The sequence below is a fragment of the Pseudophryne corroboree genome, chromosome 12 (genome assembly GCF_028390025.1).
Source record: "Pseudophryne corroboree isolate aPseCor3 chromosome 12, aPseCor3.hap2, whole genome shotgun sequence".
Classification (NCBI taxonomy): Eukaryota; Metazoa; Chordata; class Amphibia; order Anura; family Myobatrachidae; genus Pseudophryne; species Pseudophryne corroboree.
In genome coordinates this window covers 30,388,620-30,412,862 of record NC_086455.1, presented here as the reverse complement: position 1 = coordinate 30,412,862, position 24,243 = coordinate 30,388,620, and the positions used below count along the sequence as shown (strand labels likewise).

The 24,243-nt window shown below is 45.1% G+C and overlaps 1 protein-coding gene across 6 annotated transcripts in view; it reads right to left on the bottom strand.

Moving 5' to 3' along the window:
• The window catches only part of SLC8A3 (solute carrier family 8 member A3), a 349,513-nt gene that overhangs the window by 224,610 nt on the left and 100,660 nt on the right, over positions 1-24,243 (bottom strand). For 4 of the 6 annotated variants that reach the window (XM_063947298.1, XM_063947300.1, XM_063947299.1 and 1 more), the window contains exon 2: positions 5,954-7,780. The exons of the other annotated variants lie outside the window; for them this stretch is intronic. In XM_063947298.1, coding sequence (XP_063803368.1) covers positions 5,954-7,719 — 1,766 coding nt within the window. In that variant the 5' untranslated portion in view covers positions 7,720-7,780. The remainder of the gene's footprint in view (positions 1-5,953; positions 7,781-24,243) is intronic. 6 annotated transcript variants of the gene reach the window in all.

Here is a 24,243-nt window from a genome sequence, read left to right as displayed (position 1 = left end):
GGTGTGAGCTACTTTCGGAAAATAAAACCTCTGGGCATGCGTTCCTGCGAAAGTGGGTGTGGCCTCACAAAAGTGTGTGTGTCCTCAAAACTACAAGTAATGCCCCCCCGCGTAGTGATTGATACACAAATAATGCCCCTTAGCAGTGCCAGATACACTAATAATGCCTCTCAGCAGTGCCAGATACACAAATAATGCCTCTCAGCAGTGACACATACCCAGTGTGAGGGTGACTGAGTCTCCGGCATTAAAAATATGGTGCCGGTAAGTGAGCCACTCAAAACTCGCGGTCCGGCAGCCAATCAGGTGCCGCCGCTGCCGGTCCACGAGCTCTGATTGGCTGATGGCCGGCACCATATTAAAAATGAAGGGAGGAGGAGTGCCAGTGACTGCCCAAGCCCGTGCACTCTGTGAGCTACCTAAAATACTACGGCGAGCTACCGGTAGCTCGCGAGCTACGGGTTGGAGATCACTGGTCTACAGTATCAGCTATACACCAGTCAGTCATAACATTAAAACCACCTGCCCAAAATTGTGTAAGTCCACCTTGCGCTGCCAAAATAGCTCTGGCCCATCAAAACATGGGCTCCACAAGACCTCTGAAGGTGTCCTGTGGTATCTGGCACCAAAATGTTAGTAGCAGATCCTTTAAATTCTTTAAAAGTTTCGCAGTGGGGTCTCCATGGCTAGGATTTGTTTTTCCAGTATATCCAAGAGATTGAGATCTAGGGAATGTGGAGGCCATGACAACACCTTGAATTCTTTGTCAAGTTCCTCAAACCATTTCTAAACATTTTTTTTTGCAGTGTGGCTGGGCACATTATCTGTTAAATGAGGCCACTGGCATTGGGGAATATCGTTACCATGAAGGAGTGTACTTGGTCTGCTACAATGTTTAGGTACAGTGCTGTTCACTAAAGCCTTCCCTGTAGCTCACAAGCAGCCATTATATTGTCATGAGAATGCAATTCATCAGCTGACTTAGAAGTGAAATCACTGGGGTATGATGCACTTTCCACCTCGGTGAGGTCTCCAGATTCTGGTAAACAGATTAGCAGAATAGGTGTCCAGTCCAAAGCTGTAACCAAGCTCAAATGCGCCCAGTGTGGCTCTGCCACTGAGCGCACAATAACATGAAGTCACATCCATGACACTTTGATGTTGCACATGGGTGCGAAGCAGTCAGCTCCGCTAAGCGCAGTGCATCCTGAGGACGCTTCATTTGGCTGCACAGACTACAGGGTGCTCTTTTTGACGCTCCAACGGTGCAGCAAGTTGCCACTACAGGCACCGTGCTTGCCAGAAGAAAGGAACGTAGAGCAGAGATGGTGCTCTTGTCACACACTGCTAGTTACGGCCCTGGTTCAGCCAATAAAAATAAATATTTGCCCTCACCATATGCAAGTAAATATAATGAAGTGTACGACCAGAGTCGGCCCAAGGCATAGGCAAACTAGGCAAATGCCCAGGGCATTTGGTATGCCTAGGAGCACAAGCAGCTTCTGCCGATTAAAATGATATGCGGCATGCCTATATTCTGTGTGCGACTTCGGCTGCATCTGCACTCTAAATGCTATATTACAGTGTACTCCTGGAAATCACTGTAACATAGCATTTTGAATGCAGATACAATCACAGTCGCGCATAGAATATAGGCATGTATTATTTTAATCAGCAGAAGCTGCTTGTTCACCCTAGCCACACAGTAATGCAAATAAGACGCATTTTCATCAAAAATAGGCACCCGACGTTAGCAGAGCTGCCAGCCAAGCATCTCCTGCTGCATGGCGTATTGAAGCAAGATGTAGGAGGACACATCTGTATCCAAGCAGCGGCAGAGGTCACAGTGATAGCGGCCATGTGAGTGCTGTGTGCTGGTGGGTTGGTTGTTCAGTAGTGTTCGGCACATGTGTAAGGGACATTATGTGTGTCATGTCAATAAATGCATTAATAATGTGTGGCAAATGTGTAAGGGGCACCATTTGTATCCTGTATAAGTGCACTAATAATGTGCGGCATATGTGTAAGGGACATTATGTGTACAAGGGCAGTAATAAAGGTTGGAATAATGTGTAAGGGGCACTACTGTGTGGTATAATGTGAATAAAGAGCAATATGGTGTGGTGTAATGTGAACAAGGGGCACTACTGTAAGGAGTAACGTTTATAAGGCAAAGTGATACTACTGTGTGATGTAACGTGAATAAGGGACACTCTCGCATGATAAAATGTGAATAAAGTTACACTACTGTGTAGCGTAATTTGAATTGGGGGTACTATTGTGTGTCCATGCCCCTTCCCAGCAGGAACACACCCCTTTTTGAGCTGTGCATTGAATGTGCGCACTTTTCCTGTTTAAAATATAGGGTGTAGGAACACCAAAATGAGGACTGCTATGGTTGAGGGATGATGGTGCTGGGAAAGGGGTGCAGGGTCAGAGGTGGAACTAGCAACGGTGCACCAGCCAAAATCTTGCCTAGGGCATCATATTGGTTAGGGTCGGCTGTGTACGACTCATAGTACCTCTGACGTATGGCAGCACAAGACCCCTGTGCAGAAAACGTATCGTTCTGCGCCTTTGTAATGGCAAGTCAATACCCCATCTTCACTTGCTGATCCCAACATTGCATTTTGATCTGTACATAATGTCAGCGTTTTATCATGTCACAACAAAGCATTTGTAAAGTAGACAGGTTTTGAATAAATAATGTTTGTACCTAGCTTAGTGAATAACCTTTACTGTGTATCTGTACTCACTTACAGTGTTTCCTTGTAGTACACAAAACAAACAGTGTCATATCGGACTCTGTAAGATGATTGTAAACCTGGAAATCAGTACATTCTTTATCCCGGTAGCAGTTGATTTACCGAAGGACACAATACCGACGGTCATAATTCTGACAGCCATTGACAGTCAAAATACCGACACGGTCAAAATACTGTCAATCAGTATGCCGACATGTTCAAAATGCCAACATAGTCAGAATACCTACATTTGAAATGCTGACATGTCAAAATACCGACATGCATTTTTAAGGAATTTTTGCCCAAAAACAGACTTTTTCATACTTTCACCATCCCAGTGGACCTGTAGGGGGAATATAATAGTGTGCAGAGCGCAGCGAGACACAGTACCCGACGCATGGCGAGCGCAGAAAGCCATGCGAGGGGACACTGTACACTTAAACGGTGCCCATTTCGACCTATGTCGACACTGACAAAAAAAAAACCAGAAAAACTCATGTCCGTATTTTGGCGTGTCGGCATTTCAAATATCGGTATTCTGTCTGTGTTGGCATTTTTTACATGTCGGCATAATAATGTCTGTATTTTGACCGTGTCGGTATTTTGACTGTAGGTCAATGGCTGTCGGGATTATGACCGTCGGTATTGTGTCAGTCGATAAATCATACTGAACCCCTTTATCCTAATCTCCTAAATAAACAACAGAAATCGAAAACAAATGATAAAACAAAGCTTTGTAGCTAATGGATGGCTAACTACTTATCTGGCATAGGCTATTGCAGGGGTGTCAATCCCACTACAATGAAGGTGGAATAACAGAGGATTTTGGGGGGAATTCAATTAGCAGTGGTACATTTTCCCACTCAAAAAAATTGGCTTTTATGTGGGGGGGGGGGGTTCCTTCGGGCAATTCAATTAATGCTGTTTTTTTTTTTTTTTTTAAATGTATACATTTCCTCCCGGCAGATTAAACAAAATCCCTGATAATGCCAGCTTTCCATGTCAACTGAATTAACCCCCCCCCCCCCTATACTGGCCTTTAAAAAAGGTGATAAATACTGTAGATGAGAAACTGAATATGCCAGATAGAGCGGTCAGTGATTCCAATTGTAACATTAAAGTGTAATGTACACACCTCTCTCACTTGAGGGTAAATTTGCTAAGGTGGGAGTTCTTTAGAATTGGTGATGTTGCCCATAGCAACAAATCAGATTGTAGCTATTCTCTTCTAGAAGCAGCTAGATAAAAGTTAAGTAGAATCTGAATGGTTGCTATCGGCAACATCACCAGTTCTAAAAAACAAAAAACCTCCCTCCTTAGTAAAACTTACCCCATTGGTTGTCAAATATCTGAAATAAAGATTACTGTAATATTTATTTTTTTGTTTTTTTTACTAAATAACCATGTATTGAATAACACTAAGAAAGGGATTTATTTTCATTTCAGGGATGTATTAAGGGGAAAAGGTGGGGGGGGGGGGGGGACTCAACCTGGCCCCCGAAGGGGTTAATATTATTTTCTTATAGTAAAATAAGCATGAAACAGATCAGAGAACATAAACAACCAGAATTATTCAGATAATACGGCAATTTCCCCAGAGATAAAACACCTACAGGGATTTGGGAGGGGGTGAAACATCTATCAAAATTTAAAATTCAAAGTAACTTTTATCAGTCTACTGTCATTAATAAATGATGCTGCATTCCTTTGAATAATATTAGATAAATGCTACAAATATACTCTCCACAATCACCACAACATTAATATTTTTCTATTATATGTTGCATCCCCTGTGTGGTTTTCTGCCACAGTAAGAAATGTTTAGTGCTAAAGTGGAGATGCGTTCAACATCCCAGCAGTCAGCGCTGGAACACAGAATGCTGACATACCGAAGGTAAGTATCGGGGTCGCTGGAAGGTCTAGGGCCCAGGAGGAAGGGGGGGGGGGAGGGTTAAGCACTAGAGGGGGGTGTTAGCCGTAGCCGCCACCCCAGGCGTGTTAGGGTAAGGGACAGGGGAGGGGTGAAATAAAGACTCCTTCCCCTATCGGCATTCTCAATGTCAGGATGCCGATGTCGTTTATGTGACCGCAGGCAGCCCGACAGCTGGGATCCCATACCAAATCCCTAAAGTGTTGAGGTGCCACCACCTCTTGATCCTATAAAATGGCCCATCTATGTGGCCTCATGGTAATGCGGAGCGGTGCTGCACTGAATTTCTTTTCCCAATTTTGAAAGTGCAGTAACTCCCAAATTAAAGTAGAGATTACCAAGCCTTAGTAAATGTCACTTTTGCTGGCTTTGATGCATTACAAGGTTAGAGAATCCATGCGCATGCACTTTCACATGTAAATGGATGATGGACTATAGAGAGAATACGGATTAATGCTGCTCCGATACCCACTTTCATATATAGTCTGTGTTTAGGCACCCATGTGGATAAATGATCCATACTCATCATCTCCTTCAGCGCTCTCATCATTGTGCCAAGAATAAAGCGTAATACAACCATTTATAAAAAAAAACATTAGGGCTTTATGGATGTTTATCAGAGTTGGGTTGCTACGGGATAGATATACACAGTATATATACATACATATATATAGTATGTATGTGTGTATATGTGAGTGTGCACACACACACATTTTATTTATATATATATATATATATATATATATATATATATATATATATATATATATATATATATATATATATATATATATATAAATAACATTTTAGTATTACATTATATTTTCCTGCGAGTGTACATTGGTAAAATAAAATACATTGGGGGAACAAAGTAGAAAAAAAATGTATCTTGTAATACAAATAATGGCTCTCTATCTGAAGCCAGTGTTTAAGTCTAATTATTGTCAGGCATACAGTGGGCAGTTAATAATACTTGTAAGAATAATAGTTTATTTTCCACTGCAGAAGAATTACTAGAACAGACAAAATGTTTCCAGCCATTCTACCTGTATATTACTCTAATATAACAAATTAATAAATGTATTGCATCATTTAAGCATTGTGGACATCCTATAAGCTCAGGTATGGAATATACATCCTCTTATAAATAGTACATTTCTAAACGTATTGATTAAAAATTAGTAATACATGTCTTTGGAAAAAGAACTTTGTCAATTGTGATTTCAAAGGTTAAGTAAACAGCAAGACCAAATCATAGGAATAAAGAAGTTTGACTTACACAGTTTCATCATTTTTAAATTCCAGTTCACCATATGTATCTTCAAAATCTTCTCCCCCACCTTTTGCCGTTCCTTCAACAGTCCTAAAAGGGACTATGACAGTGCCCCGAGCGCCAGATGTCCTAAGAACTTTGACCTCCATGACACCAATGCTCTCACTAACACGTATGATGTCACATTCAAATGTAAAAATCCCAGCATGGTCATCATCCAAGATAGTAACTGATGCCACATACGGAGAAACCAAAACTGCTTTTGGGTAGCTAAAACTATTAGGTTCCATTGGATCATGTGCTTCAGCTATTCGGATGTTGCTGAGCCTCACAAAGAAATGTTCATCTTCTTCAAAGATGTCATCATCTATAATGCCAATGGAGAACTCCTTTTGGGTTTCCCCAGACTTGAAAACTAAGGTTCCTTCTGTGAACTCATAGTCAGCGCCAGCATTTGCAGAACCATCTTCAGTTTTATAGTCCACAAACAAGGTCTTGGAGATGTCACCACCTTTTCTCACAACGGTCAGTAAGACAGCACCACAATTCTCAAGACACTGATAGGAACATGGGTCAAAATATATTTTAGACACAAACTCTTCTGACTCGTCCAAGCATATGTCTTGCAAGCTGGAACTTCTTTTGGACTGCTCAGCAGCATGTTTTTTCAGGATATTGCCTGCTCCAGTCATCATTCTAGTGGCTTGTATTCGGTAAAAAGCTCTGCTCTTCTGTTGATGTGATAAAGCATAGTAGTTTGCCATTTCTACCAGCTGATCTAAATCCTTCTCTGGGTGTTTCTGCTTTAAATCTTTGAGGATCCTTATCATATCCCTGCGAGATTCATCTACTTCTTTACCATCCATGTGTAATAGATTCCCATCTAGAAAATGAGAATTCATTACCTTGCCATCCATTTCAATTCCTTTAGGATGCTCGGCTTCTGTCTCAATCATTATTGCTCTATGTTTGTCTGTCCTATACTTTTTGTGCATGTACTTGTAGAAGAGAAGACGTCTGTCTGCCACCCAGGCAAGGACAACGCATACAGGAAAGAAAAACAGTGTGAGTAAACCTTCCCATACTTGAACCACTCCAGGAGAAAAGACCGCAAGAATCATATACAACCAGATATATGCAAAAATGCTCCATGCCGCGGTCACAAAAAATACTCGAAGATGCTTGACCTTTCTAACTTCCCCTTCGGGAATGACATAGACGCAGATAGCAATAATGATAAACATGTTAAACGCTGCACTCCCAACAATGGTTGATGGACCAAGATCTCCAGCAACAAACCCATGTCCACACACCTCAATCAGGGACAGAAGGATTTCAGGGGCAGAAGAACCAAGTGCCATGAGGGTTAAGTTGGAGACAGTCTCATTCCAGACCCGAATGGTTGTTGTAGAGGTCTCTCCATTAGATTTTTTTATTATGATTTCCCGTTCCTGTGAAGTTATGACCTCTATTGATGCCATAAAACGATCTGCAATGATGGACACGCCAAGAAACATGTAGATCATTGCCACAAAGTATACAATGACTCTGGCAATTTTATCCCCCAGGGATGGGTTCTCTGGATACCATATTGGCAATATAACCCCTTCCTTACATTCAAAAGAACCTGAGCAGTTGAGGTTTGGTCCAGCACTTGTGGGATGCCCTGTGGCAACAGCATGAACATTAAGACTTTGAATAAATAAGATGAAGGTAACAAGTCCAAAGTGAAGAAAAGTCGATGCAAGAGGCTGGAACTTTAGCCAAGCCATACATGAATTTTATTTGGGAACTAGAAATCCAAGTAATCTTCTTCACGGATGGGTCAGGAATCTAGAAGATAAGAAGAGGCATGTTAGATTGACATTTTATATGGCCATTCAGCAATGGCAATGCAACGTTGCTTTAATGAGCATTAAGCAATAACAGAAAACCAATGACAGGTAGGCTGGGTATGTATAAGCTACAGGTTTCCTTGGCATGTGATATACAGTAAGATATGAGCCGTAGATAAAGAAGTAGGACATGAAAATTGTTCAGTATAAGTGTCTTGGTATACTGCATCATGACATAACCTAGGGGGTCATTCAGAGTTGATCGCTCGCTAGCTGTTTTTAGCAGCCGTGCAAACGCTAAGCCGCCTCCCACTGGGAGTGTATTTTAGTTTAGCAGAAGTGCGAACGAAAGGATCGCACAGCAGCTACAAAATAATTTTGTGTAGTTTCAGAGTAGCTTCAGACCTACTCAGCGCTTGCGATGACTTCAGACCATTCAGTTCCTGTTTTGACATCACAAACACGCCCTGCGTTCGCCAAGCCACGCCTGCGTTTTTTCGAACACTCCCTGAAAACGGTCAGTTGACACCCAGAAACGCCCTCTTCATGTCAATCACTCTGCGGCCAGCAGTGCGACTGAAAAGTTTCGCTAGACCCTGTGTGAAACTACATCGGCCATTGTGAAAGTATACTGCGCAGCATGAGCAGAAGTGCCGGTTTTTTACTTAATCGCAGCGAACATTTTCAGCTAGCGATCAACTCGGAATGACCCCCCTAGTTTCATAGCTATACTTTAGTAAGGGAAGTAAGCAGGAAAATAGAGGACAAAAAAAAAGCAAAATTGCATTCATATATTTAGTCATAAACCATCTTGAAGCTTATCCAGCTGGTAATCGCTAATATATGTGACAGATTTACATCAGGAGTAACAGACCTATTCTTAGTGTTCTTTTTTTTTTATGATTTTTTTTTTACTGGTACTCAGTATAAAATTATCGGTACTTTCGGTTAAGTAACAATAAATTTATATGGAGTATCAGTAAAAAAAAATTCGTAGACCCCCCCAAACAATCAGGGGCTGGCTGGAAACTTGGGGTGTGGGCGGTTAAGCTCAGGCTGCTGGAAAGGTGGGTTAGGGGGGTTTGGGATCAAGGTTAGCTGCCTCAATTAGTCAGTGTCTGGATTTTTATCACCGGAATGCCGTAGTCGGTATTTTGACAACCAGCAATCCCAACCCTTGGGACCCAGATACCATCCCTGTACACCAACAGCAATAATTTTATGTATCCTTATTTTTTTAAAATACTGCTATACCCAGTCTCTTATGGGTTGTCTAGCTTCTGTGCACTCCTAAATCAACTTGATCCATTTAATTTGCTGAAAATAGTCCAATAAGTTGATAAACATGTGGCCTCATTGAAACATGTTCCGATGACAACCTTCCTCTTGGGGGGTCAATGAAACACAAAATTAAATCTACCAAGTGATCCGATTCATCTTCAATGAGCGGTGCCTTCTCCTCTGTACCCAGGGGCTTTGACAGTCAATTATTGTAGTAATGGACAATAGTATTGATCAGCTAGCCAACTAATTGAATAGAGCATCTCATGCAGCCTCAGCCATCTTATACAAGTGGGCTTACATAGGCTGCAAAGGATGTAGTTGATTAGTGCTTAATAATATTTACTGTATATATTTATTTCTTTACATATATATTTCCTCGGGCATTATTGGTATCAGACTACAGAGCAGCCATTGTGTGAGGTGGAACTGGTGGACTAGTGAGATTAGTATGGGGTTGGAGTGTGCAGGGGGCTTGTGATAACAGCATTCTTACAATCACTCATGGCCCTCCCCTCTTTGCATAGTGCTGCAATTTGTGCCGCTAGAGTCAGAGCCTTCAGTCGTTTGCTCAAACCCCTGGAAAATGGAAAAAAAAAAAAAAACCTTCCAGGTAAATGAAGCAATAGATGGAAGAAGTACAGCATAAAACACTTTCAGCAACATTACTGCAATAGGCCAATTGAAAGCTCTTTTAAAAACAATGTCAACTTATGAGTAGAGTTCACCAAGATATGTTCATATGCCTCTGATCCTACCAGGGCCATAACTAGGTGTGGGCGGCGTGTGCCACTGTACATAGCGCTGCAGTATAGGGGGTGCTGTTGGCGGCACCTATTATCTGTTTTAACTACTATCACTTGCAGTTTCCTTTCTTTTGAAGCCCCTGTCTCCTACCCAGGGCCGGCAACAGAAATCTTGGGGCCCAGTACACTGATATCTCGTGTTCATAGCTGGCGGTCTAAAAGGGGTATTAATTGTCTGGAGCAACTAACCTACAGTACCAGTATGTTTTAAGATTATGGGAGGAATCCCACAGACATGATGAGAACATACAAACTCTACACAACTAAGACTGTGGTGGAAATTGAACCCAAGACCTCAGTATTTTGAAGCAGCAATGCTATCCACAACAGCAACCATGCTCTTCCAATGCACCCTGTGATCCAGTACTTTCTGGCCTCTTCAACAACACAGAGTGCCTGCAAGAGTAATACTGTGCAATGACTGCTTGTCTTCTAACGGGACTGTAGAAGCTTATTGATTGGTTAGCGATAGTAAAATTATGTTTATTCGGTCACTTTTCCTGGCTTTCCAACTGGAATTTTAATAGCCCGTCATAAAAAATGGGAATTGTGCAAGTTTTATTAATAACGCAAACATATCAGAGATAGGAAGTTTGGTGTCTTTGTTTCCTGGAAAAGGAACCCATACTTGGGGCAGGAATCTTTTTCGGTTTAATCTCTTTTGGGGTCTTAAGGGCAAACCCAAGTGATAGCTCTGAACAAAATAAGAGAAAAACATTGTATTTTTGAAAGACAAAAAAAAAAACAAGACTGATTACTGATAACTCCCTTCCAAACTGGTCTGAGTAGTTAGCACAGTATATTTCTATATAATATGGGTATGGATCATTAGAGCGACAGTGTCTAGGTCGACAATGTTTAGGTCGACCACTATAGGTCGACAGTCACTAGGTCGACAGGGTTTCTAGGTCAGTGATGCAGTGATGGCTAACCTTGACCCTCCAGCTGTTGTTGGACTACACATCTCAGCATGCCCTGCTACAGTTTTGCTGTTTGGCCATGCTAAAACTGATGCAGGGCATGCTGGGATGTGTAGTTCAAGAACAGCTGGAGTGTCAAGGTTAGCCATCACTGTTCTAGGTCGACAGGTCAAAAGGTCAACATGAGTTTTTCATGGTTTTTTTAGGATGTTATTTTCTCCGTAAGGTGACCGTGAACCCCAATTAGTGCACTCGCCATGCTTCGGGCAAGGTGCCTCGCTGCGCTCGGCACAGGTTACCGTTCCAATCGTAGTCCACGTGGATCGTTAAGTATGAAAAAGTTCCAAAAAAAAAGAAAAGTGATAAACTCATGTCGACCTTTTTACCTGTTGATCTAGAACATGTCGACCTATAAACCCTGTCAACCTTGAAAACATGTCGACCTAGTGACTGTCAACCTATAGTGGTCGACCTAGACAATGTTGATCTTCACACCGGATCCCATATAATACAACAACAAGTAATAAAAATTTAAATAGCAGCTACATAATGAGAATTTCCACTTCAACCAGAAGAAGATCACTACTAAAACTATTGCCATGTAAGCAGCTAGATACAGGCCTGGCCAACCGGTGGCTCTTCAGATGTTGTCAAACTACACATCCCAGCATGCCTGCCACGATTTTAGCATTCCTTAATAGCAAAACTGTGGCAAAGCATGATGGGACTTGTAGTTTTACAACAGCTGGAGAGCCACAGGTTGGCCAGGACGGAGCTAGAAGCTATAATGACACAATAGACAAGAGTATGATAAACAGGCAGTGGCACGTACAGCAACTGTAAAGGAGACAAACTATGAATCACCAAATGCATATCCAGGATAGCTATACTGTGCACAAAATACCCTAATATGCATACGCTTACACAGTTATTTACGAGTATATTTGACCCGTCATTCGCCAGGTCACTAGATATTGTCACCACCATATAGCATACCTCCCAACTTCTTTGTCCATTCAACAGAGGGACATCTTCACGCGCCAAAGGCATGCAGCCGATATTAAGGGGTGTGGCCTCACACCAGGGGATGTGATCTTAGGATAAGGCGGCGTGGCTTCACAGCAAGCACCACGATCACTAACCACGCCTCCGTTTTTGTCACTATGGAGGCATGGACAACGCTCAGTAAGCTACTGGCCATGCCCCCTGTCCTCTCTGCTGGGGAATAGATGCCGTGCACAACGGGACTGTACCGCCAAAATTGGGACAGTTGGGAGGTATGATATAGTCTGGGTCTCTCCAGCCCCATCCCTCAAAGTTCTCTACAGCCTCAAGCCCTTATCTCTACAGCAGTAGGTTATCTACAGTATAATGGGTGCACACTGGCCCCCAGGATCCTGTGGGGCCAACACCAAACACCCTGCACCCATTTTTTAAAATACTCACCTCTAAGGAGTCCCCCGCCAGCATCTCTCTACAAACCTCCGGTAAATGGCATGGTGGACATTTTTCTAGAGATTTGCGCATGCGCAATAGAGCCTGTGCCCCTCTAGTGCTCAGACTACTGCGCTGATGGGCGCTGGCTGCAGAGAAGGGGGTCCCGACAGAGAAGGATGGACACGAGCCTCCTCCTCCTTTATACGTCTGTGCTCTACAGCCTTGGGCACCATATTCTTGTGCAGACAAGACTCGGTACTGGCAGTAGGCCTACTGGCAGTGTCTGAGAGAAGCCCCTGAGAGCACTGAGTATGATGTGGCCTGCCCTCACCAACTGTGCTCAGGGTTGGACTGGCCCACAGAGGCACAAGAAAAAACCCTGGTGGTTCCCACATCCTCTTCTAACGTCACCTTTCAAACCGTGCACTTGAATTATACATTGACACTAAACCATGAACGGTCATATCCATGTCTGCAGGATATATCCTTTATAATGGGAGGCCAAACCTATGTGGTTGGCCACACTTCTTAAGTACTGGCCCTTAATGCTCCAGTCCGACACTGACTGTGCTTATACTATTGCTATATGTTCGTGGTAGAGTGACAGACATTCTTTTGTTATCACGTACACACGGATCTAATTTGTCATGACCATACTTTTGAAATTATTTTATTTACTTGTATATATACATATCTTATTTAAGGTAGCGCACCTGAATAGCCACTGACGTGTGAAAAATCATAAAATTTATTTCTAACTTGAGTATCAACATCCCAGCTCAACCTATAAAACAAATATTTGTAAGGAAAATAGGACTTACAGTAATTAGATTTTCTACTACCTTCTGGCAGACAAAAGCATAACGAAAAATTGCTACAGTATCTATAATATATACCACTGTACTACCATGATAAAGGCTCAAAAAACATACTAATATGTTCTTTTACACCCATTACCTGCTTTCACTTTGCCTTATTAACTCAATCGTGGCAGGTAGACACCAGAGCTGTAAGTTTTATTAACCCGTAGAGCAAGGCTGGCCAATCTGTGGCTTTCCAGCAGTTGTGAAACTACAAGTCCCAGCATACCCTTCCGCCAAACAGCTGGTAAAGCATGCTGGAACTTGTAGTTTAACAACAGCTGGAGAGCCACAGGTTAGCCAGCCATGACAGAGCTTAACAGGGGTTTCAGTACGATATTCTGGCGGTCATAGTCCGGTAGTGGAATCCCAACAGTCAAAATTCCCTTCAGCAGCTTAACCCTAACTGTTGCACACTAGAGCCAGGTGTAACCAGCTGATATTGGGGGGGTGGGAGGGGGGGTGCATGGGACCCCGCACACACATGTGCTAATGCAGAGGAGCGAGGGGAGATGCCATGCCATTCAGCAGACCGGAAGATATCGCTGATGACGGGGGCTCGCACATTGGGCATACACACTGAATGCCAATAAACCAATTCGATTCATCAGGAAACGTACCTGGTTTAACCCTAACAGTCCCCGTCCGTAGCCTAACACTTGCTATCCTCCTTGTGCCTAACTCTAATCATAACACTTTCTATCGAGATTGTGACCGCTGGGATGGTGACCACCGGAATCTGGACTACAACCCAACAGGAATGTGAGCTATTCTAGCACTTAAATCACTACAATTTACATATACTGTAAGTTCCAAAAAATAAATAACGCAATTTCAGACATTTAAAATAGGATTTTAATTACCTTCCGGTAAATCCTTTTCTCGTAGTCCTTAGAGGATACTGGGGAACCATTTATTACCATGGGGTATAGACGGGTCCATTAGGAGCCATGGGCACTTTAAAGAATTTGATTGTGTGTGCTGGCTCCTCCTCTATGCCCCTCCTACAAGACTCCGTCTAGGAAAATGTGCCCGAGGAGACGGACATACTTTGAGAGAAGGATAGATCAGAAAAGTGGTGAGATTCCGAACCAGCACACACAAAGGGAAAGCCATGCTAACCAAATTTGGAACAGGAACAGCTGAACCAATAACAATACTTAACCAAATAACAGTGCAGGACGAACGAAGCACTGGGCGGGCGCCCAGTATCCTCTGCGGACTATGAGAAAAGGATTAACTGGTAGGTAATTAAAATCCTATTTTCTCTTACGTCCTAGAGGATACTGGGGATCCATTTAGTACCATGGGGAAGTACCAAAGCTCCCAAACCGGGTGGGAGAGTGCTGAGGGTCCTGCAGAACTGATTGACCAAACTGAAGGTACTCAGATGCTAAGGTATCGAGCTTATAGGACTTTGCAAAAGTGTTCAAACCCAACCAAGTAGCTGCTCGGCAGAGCTGTAAGGCCAAGACACCGCGGGCAGCTGCCCAAGAAGAACCCACTGACCTAGTCGAGTGGGCCTGTACAGATTTTGGAATCGGCAATCCTGCCGTGGAATAAGCATGCTGGATAGTGAACCTGATTGGGTGTTCTGCTTCAAAGCAGTCAATCTTATTGGGATCATAAAGAACAAACAGCGAGTCCGATTTCCCGTGATGAGCTGTTCTCTTCACATACACCTTCAAAACCCTCACAACATCCAAAGACTTTGAAGTAACAGAGGTGTTGGTAACAACTGGAACCAAAATTGGTTGGTTGGTTGATATGAAACGCCGACACCACCTTAGAAAGAAATTGCTGACGAGTCCTGAGTTCAGCTCTGTCATCATGGAGGATTAAATAGGTGCTCTAGTGAGACAACACCCCCCAGCTCTGACACGTCTTGCAGAAGCCAAGGCCAACAGTGTGACTGTTTTCCACATAAGATATTTTACATCTACCTCCTGTAACAGTTCAAACCAGTTTGATTGGAGGAACTGCAGCACCAAATTGAGATCTCAAGGTGCCGTGGGAGGCATAAAGGGAGGCTGCATGTGCAGAACCCCTTTCAAGAACGTCTGGACCTCAGGAAGAGATGCCAATTGTTTCTTAAAGAAAATGGACAAGGCTGAAATCTGGACTTTTATGGAGCCCAGACGTAGGCCCACATTCACACCCAACTGCAGAAAAAGCAGGAAACGTCCCAGATGAAATTCCATTGCAGAATATTTTCTGCTCTCACATTACGAGACGTATTTCTTCCAAATACGGTGGTAGTGTTTAGACGTTACCCCCTTCCTGGTTTGTATCATAGGATGACCTTGTCAGGAATCCCCCTCCTGGCTAGAATCAGCCGTTCAACTTCCATGACGCCAAATGTAGCCATGTTAAGTCTTGATAGACGAATGGCCCCTGTTGCAGGAGATCCTCGCGAAGAGGTAGAGGCCACAGATCTTCCAGGAGCATCTCCAGAAGGTCCGCGCACCAGGCCCTTCTTGGCCAATCTGGAGCAATGAGAATTGCTTTAACTTTTTCCCTTTTTATTCTATTCAGAATTCTTGGAATCAGCGGAAGTGGAGGGAACACGTACACCATCTGGTAGACCCATGGAGTTGTCAGAGTGTCCACTGCCACTGCCTGTGGATCTCTCGACCTGGAACAATACCGCTTGAGCTTCTTGTTGAGAATAAAGGCCATCATGCAGATTTGTGGACATCCTCATCAACTTGTCAAGCACCTGAACACCTCCGGGTGAAGGCCCCACTCCCCCAGGTGCAGGTCGTGTCTGCTGAGGAAGTCTGCTTCCCAATTGTCTACTCCCAGAATGAAGAACGCCAACACCACAGCATGTTTTTCTGCCCAGAGGAGAATTCTTGATACCTCCGACATTGCTGCTCTGCTTTTCTTCCCTCCCTGTCGGCTTATATACGTTACTGCAGTCACATTGTCCAACTTAACCTGAATGGCCCGATCTTGAAGATGATATGAAGCCTGCAGAAGGGCGTTATATACAGCCCTGAGTTCCAGAATGTTGATTGAAAGGATGACTTCCTGACTTGACCATCTTCCTTGAAACTGCACCCCTTGGGTGACTGCTACCCAACCTCTGAGGCTTGCGTCTGTGGTTAGCAGAATCCAATTCTGAATCCCGAACAGTTGGCCCTCGATAAGGTGAGAAGTCTGTAGCCTCCACAAAAGGGAGATCCTGGCTTTTGTCGACAGACGGAGTCCTCCGGTGCATGTGAAGATGCGATCCGGACCATTAGTCCAACTGATCCAGATGGAAGGGCCTCACATGAAACCTTCCGTACTGAAGCACCTCGCAAGAGGCCACCATTTTCCCCAGAAGCCGAATGCATAGATGCACAGATATCCGGGTTTGGTTCGGGATGTCCTGAACCATCGACTGGATTACCAATGCCTTTTCCAATGGAATAAAGAAAACTTTCAGCGACTCGGTGTCCAGTATCATTCCCGGAAATGGAAGCCACTGAGTTGGCTCTAAATGAGATTATGGGAGATTTAGAATCCACCCGTTATCCAGGAGTAGTTTGGTTGTGAGACCAATGCTGCCCAACAACCTTTCCCTGGACGTTGCCTTTATCAGAAGATCATCGAGGTATGGAATTATGTTCACTCCCTGCTTGTGAAAGAGAAACATCTCTGCCATCCCCTTGGTGAACACCCTCGGTGCCATGGAGAGACCAAATGGCAGGGCCTGGAACTGGTAGTGACAGTCCTGTAGTGCAAAGCAAGGATAAGCCTGGTGAGGTGGCCAGATCGGAATGTGAAGGTACACATCCTTGATATCCAGAGACACTAGGAATCACCCCTCCTCTAGACCAAAGATCACCGCTCTCAGAGACTCCATCTTGAATATGAACACTCAAAAGTATGGGTTAAATGATTTTAGATTCAAAATCGGTCTCACCGAACAGTCCGGTTTCGGTACTACAAACAAATTGCAATAGTACCCCTTGTTTTGCAGATGAGGTGGAACTGGAACATTGACCTGAGTCTGAACCAGTTTATGAATGGCATCCTGTAAGGTTATACTTGCCTCTTGTGAAACTGGTAAGCCTGATTTGAAGAATCTGTGAGGTGGGAGCTCCTGAAACGCCAGTCTGTAGCCCTGGGAAATAAGATCTATGACCCAGGGATCCTGGCATGATGTCGTCCAGATGTGACTGAAATTTTTTAGTTGGGCTCCCAGGCCACGTGGTCCACCGTCATGCAGAAGGCTTTGAGGAAGCAGAACTGGAGCTCTGTTCCTGGGAACCGGCAGGTTTGCGTGGTTTACCTCTAGCACCTCTATTGGCAGTAGATGATCCTCTGACTTTGCCCTTAAAATTGGCAGTCCGAAAATAAGATTTTACTTACCGATAAATCTATTTCTCGTAGTCCGTAGTGGATGCTGGGGACTCCGTCAGGACCATGGGGAATAGCGGCTCCGCAGGAGACAGGGCACAAAACTAAAGCTTTAGGATCAGGTGGTGTGTACTGGCTCCTCCCCCTATGACCCTCCTCCAAGCCTCAGTTAGGATACTGTGCCCGGACGAGCGTACACAATAAGGAAGGATATTGAATCCCGGGTAAGACTCATACCAGCCACACCAATCACACCGTATAACTTGTGATCTAAACCCAGTTAACAGTATGACAAACGTAGGAGCCTCTGAACAGACGGCTCACAACAAATAACAACCCGATTTTTTTGTAACAATAACTATGTACAAGTATTGCAGACAATCCGCACTTGGGATGGGCGCCCAGCATCCACTACGGACTACGAGAAATAGATTTATCGGTAAGTAAAATCTTATTTTCTCTGACGTCCTAAGTGGATGCTGGGGACTCCGTCAGGACCATGGGGATTATACCAAAGCTCCCAAACGGGCGGGAGAGTGCGGATGACTCTGCAGCACCGAATGAGAGAACTCCAGGTCCTCTTTAGCCAGGGTATCAAATTTGTAGAATTTTACAAACGTGTTCTCCCCCGACCACGTAGCTGCTCGGCAGAGTTGTAATGCCGAGACCCCTCGGGCAGCCGCCCAGGATGAGCCCACCTTCCTTGTGGAATGGGCCTTGACAGATTTAGGCTGTGGCAGGCCTGCCACAGAATGTGCAAGTTGAATTGTGCTACAAATCCAACGAGCAATCGTCTGCTTAGAAGCAGGAGCACCCAGCTTGTTGGGTGCATACAGTATAAACAGCGAGTCAGATTTTCTGACTCCAGCCGTCCTTGAAATGTATATTTTCAATGCCCTGACAACGTCCAGCAACTTGGAATCTTCCAAATCGCTAGTAGCCGCAGGCACCACAATAGGCTGGTTCAGGTGAAACGCTGACACCACCTTAGGCAGAAAATGAGGACGTGTCCGCAGTTCTGCCCTGTCCGAATGGAAAATCAGATATGGGCTCTTATACGATAAAGCCGCCAATTCTGATACTCTCCTGGCTGAAGCCAGGGCCAGTAGCATGGTTACTTTCCATGTAAGATATTTCAAATCCACCGATTTGAGTGGCTCAAACCAATGGGATTTGAGAAAATCCAAAACTACATTCAGGTCCCACGGAGCCACTGGGGGCACAACCGGGGGCTGTATATGTAGTACTCCTTTTACAAAAGTCTGGACTTCAGGAACTGAAGCCAATTCTTTCTGGAAGAAAATTGACAGGGCCGAAATTTGAACCTTAATGGACCCCAATTTGAGGCCCATAGACAATCCTGTTTGCAGGAAATGTAGGAATCGACCCAGTTGAAATTCCTCCGTGGGGGCCTTCCTGGCCTCACACCACGCAACATATTTTCTCCAAATGCGGTGATAATGTTGTGCAGTCACCTCCTTCCTGGCTTTAACCAGTGTAGGAATGACCTCTTCTGGAATGCCTTTTTCCTTTAGAATTCGGCGTTCAACCGCCATGCCGTCAAACGCAGCCGCGGTAAGTCTTGGAATAGACACGGTCCCTGCTGAATCAGGTCCCGTCTTAGAGGTAGAGGCCACGGATTTTCCGTGAGCATCTCCTGAAGTTCCGGGTACCAAGTTCTTCTTGGCCAATCCGGAGCCACGAGTATCGTTCTTACTCCCCTTTGCCGTATAATTCTCAGTACTTTGGGTATGAGAGGCAGAGGAGGAAATACATACACTGACTGGTACACCCACGGTGTTACCAGAGCGTCCACAGCTATTGCCTGAGGGTCTCTTGACCTGGCGCAATACCTGTCCAGTTTTTTGTTGAGGCGAGACGCCATCATATCCACCTTTGGTTTTTCCCAACGGTTCACAATCATGTGGAAGACTTCTGGATGAAGTCCCCACTCTCCCGGGTGTAGATCGTGTCTGCTGAGGAAGTCTGCTTCCCAGTTGTCCACTCCCGGAATGAACACTGCTGACAGTGCTATCACATGATCTTCCGCCCAGCGAAGAATCCTTGCAGCTTCTGCCATTGCTCTCCTGCTTCTTGTGCCGCCCTGTCTGTTTACGTGGGCGACTGCCGTGATGTTGTCCGACTGGATCAACACCGGCTGACCCTGAAGCAGGGGTTCTGCCAGGCTTAGAGCATTGTAAATTGCTCTTAGCTCCAGTATATTTATATGAAGAGACATCTCCAGGCTTGACCATACTCCCTGGAAGTTTCTTCCCTGTGTGACCGCTCCCCAGCCTCTCAGACTGGCATCCGTGGTCACCAGGACCCAGTCCTGTATGCCGAATCTGCGGCCCTCTAACAGATGAGCACTCTGCAACCACCACAGAAGAGACACCCTTGTCCGTGGCGATAAGGTTATCCGCTGATGCATCTGCAGATGCGATCCGGACCAGTTGTCCAGCAGATCCCACTGAAAAGTTCGTGCGTGGAATCTGCCGAATGGAATTGCTTCGTAAGAAGCCACCATCTTTCCCAGGACTCTTGTGCATTGATGCACAGACACTTTTCCTGGTTTTAGGAGGTTCCTGACAAGTTCGGATAACTCCTTGGCTTTCTCCTCCGGAAGAAACACCTTTTTCTGAACCGTGTCCAGAATCATTCCCAGGAACAGCAGACGTGTTGTCGGGGTCAACTGAGATTTTGTAAAATTCAGAATCCACCTGTGTTGTTGCAGCACTACTTGGGTTAGTGCTACTCCGTCCTCCAGCTGTTCTCTGGACCTTGCCCTTATCAGGAGATCGTCCAAGTAAGGGATAATTAATACGCCTCTTCTTCGCAGAAGAATCATCATTTCGGCCATTACCTTGGTAAAGACCCGAGGTGCCGTGGACAATCCAAACGGCAGCGTCTGAAACTGATAATGACCGTTTTGCACCACGAACCTGAGGTACCCTTGATGTGAAGGGCAAATTGGGACATGCAGGTAAGCATCCTTTATGTCCAGGGACACCATAAAGTCCCCTTCTTCCAGATTCGCTATCACTGCTCTGAGTGATTCCATCTTGAACTTGAATTTTTGTATGTACAGGTTCAAAGATTTCAGATTTAGAATAGGTCTTACCGAGCCGTCCGGCTTCGGTACCACAAATAGCGTGGAGTAATACCCCTTTCCCTGTTGTAGGAGGGGTACCTTGACTATCACCTGCTGAGAAAACAGCTTGTGAATGGCTTCCAATACCGTCGCCCTGTCTGAGGGAGACGTTGGCAAAGCAGACTTTAGGAACCGGCGAGGGGGAGACTTCTCGAATTCCAACCTGTAACCCTGAGATACTACCTGCAGGATCCAAGGGTCCACCTGTGAGCAAGCCCACTGTGCGCTGAAATTCCTGAGTCGACCCCCCACCGCTCCTGAGTCCGCTTGTACAGCCCCAGCGTCATGCTGAGGGCTTTGCAGAACCCTGGGAGGGCTTCTGTTCCTGGGCAGGGGCTGCTTGCTGCCCTCTCTTACCCCTTCCTCTGCCCCGGGGCAGATATGACTGTCCTTTTGCCCTCTTGTTCTTATAGGACCGAAAGGACTGCGGCTGAAAAGACGGTGTCTTTTTCTGTTGGGAGGGGGTCTGAGGTAAAAAGGTGGATTTTCCGGCAGTTGCCGTGGCCACCAGATCCGATAGACCTACGCCAAATAATTCCTCCCCTTTATACGGCAATACTTCCATATGTCGTTTGGAATCCGCATCACCTGACCACTGTCGCGTCCATAAACTTCTTCTGGCAGATATGGACATCGCACTTACTCTCGATGCCAGAGTGCAAATATCCCTCTGAGCATCTCGCATATAAAGAAAAGCATCCTTTAATTGCTCTATAGTCAATAAAATACTGTCCCTATCCAGGGTATCAATATTTTCAGTCAGGGAATCCGACCAGACCACCCCAGCACTGCACATCCAGGCTGAGGCGATGGCTGGTCGCAGTATAACACTAGTATGTGTGTATATACTCTTTAGGGTAGTTTCCAGCCTCCTATCAGCTGGATCCTTGAGGGCGGCCGTATCAGGAGACGGTAACGCCACTTGTTTTGATAAGCGTGTGAGCGCCTTATCCACCCTAGGGGGTGTTTCCCAGCGCGCCCTAACCTCTGGCGGGAAAGGGTATAATGCCAATAACTTTTTTGAAATTAGCACTTTTCTATCTGGGTTAACCCACGCTTCATCACATACATCATTCAATTCCTCTGATTCAGGAAAAACTACAGGTAGTTTTTTCACCCCCCACATAATACCCCTTTTTGTGGTACTTGCAGTATCAGAGATATGCAAAGCCTCCTTCATTGCCGTGATCATATAACGTGTGGCTCTACTTGAAAATACGTTTGTTTCTTCACCGTCGACACTAGATTCAGTGTCCGTGTCTGGGTCTGTGTCGACCGACTGAGGTAAAGGGCGTTTTACAGCCCCTGACGGTGTCTGAGACGCCTGGGCAGGTACCAACTGGTTTTCCGGCCGTCTCATGTCGTCAACTGATTTTTGTAATGTGCTGACATTATCACGTAATTCCATAAACAAAGCCATCCATTCCGGTGTCGACTCCCTGGGGGGTGACATCACCATTACCGGCAATTGCTCTGCCTCCACACCAACATCGTCCTCATACATGTCGACACACACGTACCGACACACAGCAGACACACAGGGAATGCTCTTATCGAAGACAGGACCCCACTAGCCCTTTGGGGAGACAGAGGGAGAGTTTGCCAGCACACACCCAAGCGCTATAATATATATGGGAACAACCTTATATAAGTGTTGTATCCTTATAGCAGCTTAAATATATTAAAAAATCGCCAAAAAAAGTGCCCCCCCTCTCTGTTTTACCCTGTTTCTGTAGTGCAGTGCAGGGGAGAGTCCTGGGAGCCTTCCTCACAGCGGAGCTGAGCAGGAAAATGGCGCTGTGTGCTGAGGAGAATAAGCCCCGCCCCCTATTCCGGCGGGCTTTTCTCCCGTAGTTTGTAATATCTGGCAGGGGTTAAATACATCCATATAGCCTCAAGGGCTATATGTGATGTATTTTTTAGCCATAAAAGGTATTTACATTGCTGCCCAGGGCGCCCCCAGCAGCGCCCTGCACCCTCCGTCACCGTTGGTGAGAAGTGTGTGACAAACAATGGCGCACAGCTGCAGTGCTGTGCGCTACCTGTGTCCAGTAGCCTAAGAAGCCAATCCATCCTGCACGCAGGTGAGTTGAACTTCTCTCCCCTAAGTCCCTCGATGCAGTGAGCCTGTTGCCAGCAGGACTCACTGAAAATAAAAAACCTAAAAACTTTTTCTAAGCAGCTCCTTAAGAGAGCCACCTAGATTGCACCCTGCTCGGACGGGCACAAAAACCTAACTGAGGCTTGGAGGAGGGTCATAGGGGGAGGAGCCAGTACACACCACCTGATCCTAAAGCTTTAGTTTTGTGCCCTGTCTCCTGCGGAGCCGCTATTCCCCATGGTCCTGACGGAGTCCCCAGCATCCACTTAGGACGTCAGAGAAAGGACTGTAGGGTAAGTTTTGTTGGACAATTTATTAGAGATATTAGAAATCATTCCTTTAAGGGAATCCAGCCATGCTGGTTCAGCCCCGCTAGCTTGAGAAGGTGCACTACACTGAGTACATAGTAGTGAGCTCCATGGGGAAGAGGAACACTCTGCCGTACATGGAACACACTCTTTGCCTGACATATTGTAAAAATGTGACAGCACACACAGGAAAGGTTAAAAACAAAATTAACCCACAAACAGCCCTTGCAGGGAGACACAGAGGTGTTTGGAGCCAGCACACCGTGCCCTTATTGCTAATGCCAAGCTTAGCTGGGTCGTAGACTAAGTACCCAGATTGGACCATTAACCCTTCAAGAGGTTGGGCCGTTCCCCCCCCCCCTCCTCCGAGGCAAATTGTAATAATTAATAAGGCCCAAAATTTGCTGAGATACCACCCCTGCCCCCACCCACCCACAGCCATATCATACCCCTGGATGCTCAATCACATTTAAGAATCTTTAGTTTAGTTAAAGCGGTTTTCGACATTTGCATAACAAAACATGCACTGACGCCGATTAAACAAAAAGCCCCCCACTTTCAGAACAGCCCCCACCCGTCTCAGATACCACAAGCCAGGTTCCAGTGAGTTTATTTTTTAATAATAATGAATACATTGAAGGTCTGGTTATAAGCCACCCTTGGGAAGTGAAAAGATATTTATGGGGCTGTAAATAAAAAGTGCATTACTTGTTCAGTCCGACCCAGCTGAAAAATGATCATAGTTCAACATAGAGCAGTGTGAATAAACTCTACCATGCGGCCTAGAGCTTTTTCTGATTGAATGGAGGCACAAAACATTCATTACCATGACTAGTCGGTTATTATGGCTGCTGACCCAGCGTGTCCCCTAACCCTTTCCCCAGAAGGCTGAAAAGAAAATACAGTTATAATATGGCTTTTTATAGTTTCTCTTATTTATACCGTATGTTACCAAGCCAATAACATAAAATGAAATGTTGCAGTAAAAACATGAAATGTATAGTTAGTAATTCCAGGAGTCTTCCAATAAAAACCGATGCATTAGAATTAAGGATATTAAAAGAACATTTTTATGTAATCGGTATATTTGTTTCTTCAGTGGATGAAAGTTATGACTGGGCCGCTAATAGGGTCGTAGGGAGGGATGTGTGGGCAGTGCCATCGCCCATTGTCCTGGGGGCTGCACCATAGCTATCCCACCTGGCCAGCAGGGCACCTAGAACAGACAAAAGGACAGTCCAGGAACG